The 10430-nt window shown below is 44.3% G+C and overlaps 1 protein-coding gene across 1 annotated transcript; it reads right to left on the bottom strand.

The window, feature by feature from the left end:
- Positions 1–4651: 4651 nt before the first annotated feature.
- LOC110534913 (class A basic helix-loop-helix protein 9-like) lies at positions 4652–6424 on the bottom strand. Its single transcript, XM_021619830.2, has one exon. It carries the CDS (start codon positions 6155–6157, stop codon positions 5243–5245), a length of 915 nt encoding a protein of 304 aa, XP_021475505.2. The 5' UTR covers positions 6158–6424; the 3' UTR covers positions 4652–5242.
- Between the last annotated feature and the right edge of the window lie 4006 nt (positions 6425–10430).

The raw sequence follows: 10430 nt of genomic DNA, 5'->3' as shown, positions 1-10430 counted from the left end.
ACTTCGCTTCCTTGGGCACAGGGACTATGGTGGTCTGCTTAAAACATGTAGGTATTACAGACTTGTTCACAGAGGTGTTGAAAATGTCAGTGAAGACACTTGACAGTTGGTTCACGCATGGTCTGAGTACATGGTCTGAGTACCCGTCCTGGTAAGCCGTGGCCTTGTGAATGTTGAAGGTCTTTCTCACATTGGCTACCGAGAGCGTTATCACACAGTCATCCAGAACAGCTGGTGCTCTCGTGCACGTTCTATTAGTATGCATTAGGGGTATACTACAAAGCAGGATCAATTAGTTATCAAGGTAACTTTAGAATCAGCATCAACTTTATTCGCCAAGCACATTCACATATACTTGAAATGGTGCTGTCACAGCCTCTGAAGCTAAGCAGGGTTGGTCCTGGTCAGTCCCTGGATGGGAGACCTGATGCTGCTGGAAGTTGTGTTTGATGGCCAGCAGGAGGCACTCTTATATATACACTGCATATACTGTATATCCCAATGCCCCAGTGCAGTGATTGGGAACATTACCCTGTGTAGGGTGCTGTCTTTCGGATGGGACATTAAACAGGTGTCCTGACTCTCTGTGGTCACTATAGATCCCATGGCACTGGGATCTTTAGTGACCACAGAGAGGGGTTACAGGGGTGCCCTAGCTAAATTCCCACCATCATGGCCACCTAATCATTCCCAGCTTCCAATTTACTCATTCATCCCATCTCCTCTCCCCTGTAACTATCCCCCAGGTCGTTGCTGTAAATGAGAATGTGTCCTCAGTCAACTTCCCTGGTAAAATAAGGGTAAAAAAAATGGTTGGTAGGTGATCAAATACTTATGTCATGCAATAAAATGCAAATTAATTACTTAAAAATCATACAATGTGATTTTCTGGATTTTTGTTTTAGATTCCGTCTCTCACAGTTGAAGTGTACCTATGATAAAAATTACAGACCTCTACATGCTTTGTAAGTAGGAAAACCTGCAAAATCGGCAGTGTTTCAAATACTTGTTCTCCCCACTGTATATAAATATATATGTACAGTACCAGTCAAAAGTTTGGACACACCTAGTCATTGAAGGGTTTTTCTTTATTTGTACTATTTTCTATATTGTAGAATAGTAGTGAAGACATTATGAAATAGCACATATGGAATCATGTAGTAACCAAAAAAGTGTTAAAGAAATCAAAATGTATTTTTTATTTGAGATTCTTCAAAGTAGCCACCCTTTGCCTTGATGACAGAAAGTTTGGGCCCTCAGAACAGCCTCAGATCGTTGGGGGATGGACTCTACAAGGTGTCAAAAGAGTTCCACGGGGATGCTGGCCCATGTTGACTCCTATGCTTCCCACAGTTGTCCTTTGGGCGGTAGACCATTCTTGAAACACAGGAGAAACTGTTGAGTGTGAAAAACCCAACAGCGTTGCAGTTCTTGACACAAACATGTGTGCCTGGCACCTACACTCTTAGAAAAAAAGTGCTTTCTGCCCTTTCTGCCCGCGTATTCTACACGGAACCCAAAGGAGTTCTACCTGGAACCAAAAAGGGTTCTACATGGAACCATAAATGGTTCTCCTATGGGAACAGCCGAAGAGCCCTTTTGGAACCCTTTTTTCTAAGAGTGTACTACAATACCCCGTTCAAAGGCAGTTAAATATTTTGTCTTGCCTATTCACCCTCTGAATGGCACACATACACACAATCAATGTCTCAATTGTCTCAAGGCTTAAAAATCCTTCTTTAACATGTCTCTTCCCCTTCATCTACACTGATTGAAGTGGATTTAACAAGTGACATCAATAAGTGATCATAGTTTTCACCTGGATGTGATATATTAGCTGTGGTATATTAGCCATATATCACAAACCCCCGAGGTGCCATTATTGCTATTATAAACTGGTTACCAATGTAATTAGAGCAGTAAAAATAAATATTTTGTCATACCCATTGTATATGGTCTGATATACCATGGCTGTCAGCCAATCAGCATTCAGGGCTCGAACCACCCAGTTTATACTGTGGTATGTACTTAGGTGATATATACTTGGGTGGTATATAAAGTGATATATACTTGGGTGGTATATAAGGTGGTTTAAACTTGGGTGAAAGTGTGTTCATGGTCCACCGCAAACTGCACCATTAATACCCTTACATGATATCAGGTTGAGATTGATTAGTATTTTGCACATGGTGGACAGTGGACAGACACACTTTCACGCAATTATATACAGGTGACCTACATAGACGAGCATGCAAACAGCTTGGCAGGGTTGGCTTGGCTTTTTGCCACAGTAGGTGTGAAGACGTCACCATGATCTGTCAGTCAAATGTGTCTATGATGAGATTTGGTGAGTCAAGGTTTTCCAGTGAGTCACGTCTGTGAATGAAGGAGCAAAAGACTGAATTTATGTCTCCCTCTCATTCTCATCCTCCTCTTTCTCTTCGATACGCCTCTATCCACTCTCCACCCTTCAACAGACACACACACACACAACCACCAAACACATGCACACATACGGACACACACTTACAGGCTCTACACTGAGTGTATTGTACAGTAGCTCTCCTTAGGCCAGCGCCTTTCAGTGTCAGCCCAAGGCCCATCCTGGCAGACCTCCATGGTGTTCAAACGGTGTTCTCACACAACCATTCAAACACACACACAGGGGAGTAGGTAGCTGTTGTGAGTACAGGTGCAAGTTGGATGGTAGGATGGGGTGGGGGGGATGTTAGACTTCACTCCACGTCTTCTGGGGCTGTTGGTCTTTTGTCTTATAGGTAGTAGGTACTGTGGAGTGGACCACTGTGTAGTATTGCATAGTTGTTGTATTTGTATTTGATCTAAGTTTATGTGGAAGTGTAGGTACAAACATAGGCATGCTCATTGACACTTGCACATCCTTATGCAATGCACATGAACACCAGTGGCGGTCAGTGTCGTTTAAGATGAAGGACGATTGTGTTCCCTGTACCCATCCTGAGATTGCTACAACCTAGCCTATGAATGTAAGTTTACAACGTAGGTGCACAGGTCGAGAGAATTTTGAGTAAACAAAGTGGCAGTCAGTGACACATTCAATACCGCCTTGCACACTCTTGCCTGCATCTAGCTGATCTAGGGTGTAATAATTAGTCCAACAGTTCCAAATGAGAGTTTCTATTGGACAAATTCAGGTATGTTTATCCCCGTTTCATTCCATTTGTTTCCGTTTAAGAAATGTTTTTCAACAGAATCGGAGGAACGTGTACACCCCTGATGACACGCAAACAGTTCACTTTCATAGCAGCCACATAAAAACAGCAATGAGCGCTTTGCTCGTTGTATGTATAATTCCTTCTCGCAACTATAGAAGTGCTCTCCTCCTCTCACCTCTTCCCTTCGCTTGTGGACGTCAGTGCACAACACATCACATGTCTGTGACCAGTAGAAAAAACCTTTCCTAGCCAAACCTTCATATCATGACCACTAACCACTACACACAGCCTACCTCATTGTCACGTCATAGTCAACTAGAACTACTAGAACGAACACATTAGTAAACCCTCTACAATCAAAGCAGTTTAGCAATTACACCGGGGCCCAGTGTAATGGCAATACATTTATAAAAACAAAATGTTACATTGACTTGGAAGAGTTCTAGTGTTGGTTAGCCATAGCCAGCTAGCTAACACCTCTCTGTTTGAGCCGGGTGTTTGAGTAGGCTGCATTTGCAAGCTAAGGGAAAGTTTTTTTAAAATGCGTAGCTCTCTCTTTCTTGCTTCTCCTTCATTTAGGAAGAAACAGATTTGTTCAAAACGGATCAACTATTGTCTTTCTCTCTCTTAGTCAGCTATTCACCCCATTTTATGCACTGCTGTTCTAGCTAGATGTAGCTTTTGCTTTCAGCACTATATTCATTATCTGATCCTTTGATTGGGTGGACAACATGTCAGTTCATGCTGCAGTTCATGCTGCAAAATTGGAGGATGTCCTCCAGAAGTTGTCATAATTACTGTGTAAGTCTATCGAAGAGCGTGAGAACCATGAGCCTCCTAGGTTTTGTATTGAGGTCAACATACCCAGAGGAGGACAGAAGTTAGCTGTCTTTTGGCTACACTAAGGTGTTACGCTACAGAGTGCTGCCGAGGCTACTGAAGGCCTTCACTGCAAAACAGTGTGTTTTAATCAATTATTTGGTGACATGAATATATTTAGTATAGTTTTATCTACAAAGGATCACTTTTTTAACGTTTCACTATTTTTATTGTTATGAAATTCACTGAGGAGGTCCTCCCCTTCCTCTTCTGAGAAGTCTCCACTGATGAACACATACATACCCGCATGCACATGCACACACCAAAAAACAAAGAAAAACACACATTTATTAGTCCCAGCATTCCTCAATGATTCCACAATGTGAACAGAAGAGGTGGTGTTGCACCACTGCCTATTGGTTCAGACTTTTATTTTGGCATGTAAACAGAACCTTGGCTTCTCTTTTCCTGGAAATATGACAAGAATGGGCAAGCAAACCCATTTCTCAGCTAGGTGAGAGACCCTTGTCAGCTGAGACCCTGGGAAGATAGAGGCTATAGAGTACAGACCTCAAGGCTATAATCAACATGCACACGAGCACACACATACACACACGCACAAGCTTTCATGCAAACTGCAGACTCTCTGCAAAGACAGACAGAACACCTACTCACTCGTAAGTCGTATTTAAAACAAATGTTTTATTAACAAGTTTCAAAACTTTAGTTCACAAACTGTAGCATCCATATACCTGTACATGAGTACAATAATGAAATATAGAAAACTCAAATAAGTTTGTTCTTTGGGTTTGTAAAGAGGATTGCGGCTATATTGCCAGACACTCAACACTTTGGACGTGAAGTGAAGTGTGTGTTTTGAGCAGTTGAAACTTTTCCATCTATAAGAATAACATTAATTGGCTTTATAATTTGAAATAGAAAACAAGGTTTGAATGGTCGTGTTTAAAACATGCTGAAATGTACATTGCCGTTGCATTCAAGATATGACAATCATATTTACATTGTTAGATAACACATTTAAATCAGTGACTCTGCTCTACTTTAGAGAGTAGCACTGTAATACTGAATCCATTGCAACAGTGAGAGCACATGAAGCTCACTTTTTCTTATTTTTCCCTGAGATCATTTGGACAGTTGGCTGGTCTATTCTCCAGGCTTCAGGGGTCATAGTGGTGCATAGCTAGGCTCTAACGTGTCTGGTCCAAGTGTCAGAGCAGGGACAGGTTGTGCTGGGGGCTTGCTGTCTCCTGGAGGTAGCTCACCTGCCAGGGGAGGCCCAAGGCTGGTGACGGGTCCACAAATGCATCCATGTAGCCCTGAGCGCAGGAGGCCCACACCCCCGGCTGGTACCCCAGCCCCTCGCCCACCTGGGTGTACCTGATAGAGCTGGGCAGCTGCTCCAAGGGGTTCCCTTTCCCACAGTGTCCGTGTAAGGGGTACAACTGGCCCTCGGTGGAGTAGCAGGGGTAGTGTGGTGAGGGTGGACACGAGGAGCCCATGCTGTCCATGTAGAGGTGTGTCTCTGTTGGCAGCCTGTGAGGATGGGTGCCCTGCTGGGGCTCTATCTGGTGGGGGAGTGATGCCTGGTGCCAGGAGATGTAGCTTTGGGGCTCCTGGCGAGGAGCGACTGTCACCCTGTTCGGGTCCAGCCGTGACGTTCTCACCATTCCCACCGCCAATGGCCCCCCAGCCGGCCTGTGGCACTCCCGGTGGGAGCAGGGCTTACTGGGGGGGTTGGAGCTGAGGAAGACAGACAGGGCTGAGATGCGGTTGATGGCCCTCTGCAGGGTGGAAATCTTGGAGAGCCTCTTGCCGCTAAGGTCGTGGTTGAGAGCCACACGTAGAGCATTGAAGGCCTGGTTGTAGTCCAGGATGCGTTTGCGCTCACGGACGTTGGCAGCCACACGGCGGGCCTTGGAGCGGACTGGGCGGCTGCGCTTCTTGGCCTGGCCCTCCTCAGGATCGTCACTGGGGGGGCTGCTGGCTGAGCCCTCACTGTCCTTGAAGGGGCCCTTGGGGTTTCCGTCGCTCCCTTCGTTATCCTCCCCCTGACCCAGCATGCACAGCTCCAGCTCCTCCTCAGAGAACTCCTCTGACCCTGCCAGGTTTCTGCAGATCATCATCACTGGCTGGCCGTGGAGCTATGGTGAAGGTTGTTGTTGTAGTTTCTCTGTAGCCACTGACTACTTAGTAGTTGCTGGAGTGTTCGCAAAGTTGTCGTTGCGGTGCCAGGACCTCCTTTGCTGTCGATCTGTGGCTTGTTCTGAGGGGCTGCCTGTCAGGTTGGTGTTGGGTGCTGTGTTTTGCGGCGTCTTTCACAGAGCTGTCAGTCGGGACGTTGTTGGGTGCTGTGTCCTGACAGCCCTTGTCTCCTCCTCCTCTCCTGGTGCCCTGTGATTACCTATGTTTCCGCGGGACGGCCCTGCCTGCTTTTTAAAGCCAGCCCTCCTCCTCCAGTCACATGGTACAGTCACCCATGAGGAATGGTGCTCTCTCTCTCTACCTGGTTTATGGGCACCCTCCAGGCAAATGGCGCTGTCACCTCCTCCTCCTCCTTCTCCTCCTCCACAGACACTCCCTCTCATACCTTACAGGATCTCTAAGTGTTTCAGCAGTCCCACAGCCTTGTAATACATAACAAGCAAAAGCAAAGTCTTCATTTTTGGCATGACAATTGACTTTTTCTTGACATCCACCTATTGATTATTTTTGGTATATACCGTATCTAGGCCATTGATGAATCACTTTGACTCTAAGAGGGTGCTCCAATGTATGACTCTTGCTTCGATGTAAATCCACAAATACATTTATTTCCGCTCAAATACCTATTATTTTGTGGCCTACTAGTCACATGTTGTATAGAATGGTACGGGGTAGAGTGAGGGGTTTTCTGATGTTTATCTTAATGGGGGAGTTACATGAAAATTAGTCACAGGATGTCCATGACAAATTGTGTGCTTATCAAATAGCAGCCTAATCTGTGTTGTGTTTGTTTCCCCTCGTCTCACCAATGTGGGAGAGGGAAGGAGGGATTTGTCCATGTAATTAGCTGTATACAGAGTGCCGATTCCCTTCGATTCCCTCCCCCATTTCTCTCTCTCTCTCTCTCTTTCTCCTTCTCTCTATCTAGGTTTAAGGGCCATATAATTTAGGGGGACTCCTGTGGAACCCTATCCTCATAAATCAGGCCTGGGCAGCACCTGAGGACAGGAGCAGAGCACGGGCCTGGACTTCAAAGCCAAGGAAAAATGAAGGCAAATATTTTACAATTAGAACCTGCAATCACTGTTAGCTCGGCTGACTGGGCTGGAGCCATCAACTCAACCTTTCCATGGTAATGCTTTACATTTTTGGGGTTTTTGAGATATCAAGATAGGTCTTGTCCAAACTGGTTGGATGGAAGTTTCAGATTGTGTTTCGTGTCTTAGTGGAATTGGGTTATACAGATTACCATGCTCTGAATAAGGTACAGATGATTGTGTTCCAAATGAGGTGGATTATCTAAATCAGATATCAACTGAACAGAACAGATTGGATGTCAACTGAAGAGAACAGATTGGATGTCAACTGAAGAGAACAGATTGGATGACAACTGAAGAGAACAGATTGGATGTCAACTGAACGAACAGGTTGGATGTCAACTGAACAGAACAGATTGGATGTCAACTGAAGAGAACAGATTGGATGTCAACTGAACGAACAGGTTGGATGTCAACTGAACAGAACAGATTGGATGTCAACTGAAAGGGACAGATTGGATGTCAACTGAACAGAACAGATTGGATGTCAACTAAACAGAACAGATTGGATGTCAGATGAACAGAACAGATTGAATGTCAACTGAACAGATTGAAAGAGCACATTCTAAAAGTTTCACATCATCACAGAAAACAGTATTTTGAACTGTGTGGAGTAAATGTTTTGGAGTTGGGGAAATCCCTGCATACACAGGATTGACCTTTGCGTCGGTTGCTTTGGTGGACAGTGAAAGGTGATTGGCCTGACCTTTATCCCAGGCTCCTGGCCAAGTGTGTGTGTTGGGTCAGGTAACTAAAGGGTAGGCCCTCATGGTGAACTGGAGGTCGTTGAGAAACATTGTTTCCTTCCTGCCCTCTTAATGTTCTGGTACATATCACTGCTGAGCGAGGCCAACCGTTAGAACAATTACAAGGCCAGGGTTTCAGCTCTTACCAATCACAACTATCAATCAGAGGTGCGTGGCAAAATTCATTTTTTGGGGAACAGTTTTGTTATGACATCAATACACTAGACTTATTGTACACTAGAATCATGTTTTCTCTATGTACAAAGATATAGAAAGCTGAATACAGACTGTGGCAAGCAGAATTTTTTTCAAATTACTTTGATTTGAGCTGTCAATAATTCCCAGCCTACTTGTCCTGCACTTCCATTGCTCGGCTGATTCTATAGTCCACAGCTGATCCAGTTGTCTATTCAAGGCAACCATATTGTCCATACTGCAACACCATGCTACCCTGTTGATATACCACAATACTGTACAATATGCAAAAGTGTTTGACATGTCCAACTCCCTACTTGCAACATGGAGTCATGCAGTTTCAAGGAGTGAGCAGCTAGCTAAGGCCTCTCTCTTCCTCACAAGAGTTGTATGTGATTTATGTCTTTACGAGCACATCAGATTTACTGCTGCGGTTGTAGAGAGAGCATGGAGAGACTAGAGCCTCGGACTCTCCCAGTCCATTCACTTTGACAGGTGACAAGACACCAGTAATTATCGGCCGCCGGGAATAAATCACAGACCTTTATTGCTTACCTCACCATACCCTTGACGGAATAACCATTTTCAAGCAAGAGAAACCTGCCCAACGCCACTGAACCTGAGATTTGTAAATCTCCTGCTAGAAGCTCACATAATGACTAGTTGTTACCTGCTCGTTATTAGAGGTCTGTGTGCCAAACGTTATAGATATATATTCCCAAAGGGGTAGTTATACGGGTAATAAGTGAGTAAGGTCCGGGTTCGCTAACCTTGGCTTTGCAGTGGTATGTTAATGCATGTTTTTGGTGTCCGCTCTGGAATTTTCTCACCTCAGTAAAAAGCCTGCAGTCAAAAAGGAGGGCTCCCCGTTATTCTAGGCACTTCCATTTTCTCACACCACAGTTCCTGAGGAATTGTTAATGTCTTAAGATAGATGTTTTCACCTGTAAACTCAAAAATATTTTTGTCATTTTTATGATAGTTATTTAGTAACCCTAATGCTTGCCATTCTGCTTATTATACTGTAGCACTGCTCAAGGCATTGGCACATATAGCCATATCTGTGATATGCATAATACATGCATTGCCGTTTAGTTACTTTTAGATGAGTGTCTCTGAATTAAGAGATGTGTATCCATGCATAAATTAGTATTGATTATTGAATGTAACATCGATTTACTTGAGAGTTGACTGAGACCTCTAGCACCAAAGAATTCAGCAACTCAACATTGATCTGTAGTGCTCTGTTCAGTGGAGTGACGTTAGTAAGGCAATTAACTATTTCCTTCCTATGTATCAACCTATCAGGCCACATCTCCCTTCAGATCTCTCTATCGCTTGATGTCACCTGTCACTGACTAATGCTGTCTGTCACAGGCAATGATGTCATATCTTGGACCAGATTAGAGATTTATTGAGGAATCCCCCTCCCTTTCTGAGTCAGGCAGGCCTCTAGTCTTCTGTGTCACTTTTTCCTCCCTGGTGAACAGAGGGAGTGAGCCACATAGTACATGAGACACACATACACACTCAGAATGATCAGTCCAAAATCCTGTAATTTTGTCAAGTTGAATGGTAAGGTGTGTTTGTGTGGGCTGTATCAGAGCATCAATGTGCGAGTTGAGAGAACTCAAACCAAACCAGAGGGGTACTTGCCCCCCAAGACAGACCTCAGGGCCCCATACCATACATACAGTGTGAATACATCAAAGGTCCCTCTAAACATGCTCTAAACAACACATGAAAACGTGGAAGGTTACTGATGTGCAACATTGTGAATCATTCTGTCTGAAATTACTGGCAATTACGCATGTTTGCCTGCTGTAATCTCTTTCAGCTAGCGCACCGGCCATAAAATCTGAAATGTTGGGTGGAAATAACGCCGGTGGCTTCTCCAGCACACACAACTCAACACTGAAAGTGTCATACTCAGGATGCCTGTCAAAATGTTGACTATTAATCATTTAGTTGTTTTGAAGAGTACTGCACTTCAACATCACTGCTGTTTTGATGTTTTTTTTACTCCATGGTAACCAGATCTTTCTGGCATGGCAGAAAACAGTGCTCAGTGATAAACGTGTTATCTCATAAGCTTAGTTTTGTTTTGGTTTTATTAGGATCCCCAATAGCTGTTGCTACTGCATCAGATACTCTTC

This window comes from Oncorhynchus mykiss, chromosome 10, assembly GCF_013265735.2.
Source record: "Oncorhynchus mykiss isolate Arlee chromosome 10, USDA_OmykA_1.1, whole genome shotgun sequence".
Taxonomy (NCBI): domain Eukaryota; kingdom Metazoa; phylum Chordata; class Actinopteri; order Salmoniformes; family Salmonidae; genus Oncorhynchus; species Oncorhynchus mykiss.
The sequence above is the reverse complement of the archived record's forward strand: the minus strand, read 5'-3'. Positions and strand labels throughout refer to the sequence as shown.

Bases quoted from the DNA above. Each gene is read 5' to 3' on its own strand.
- LOC110534913 (XM_021619830.2), bottom strand. From the start codon at position 6,157: ATGATGATCTGCAGAAACCTGGCAGGGTCAGAGGAGTTCTCTGAGGAG.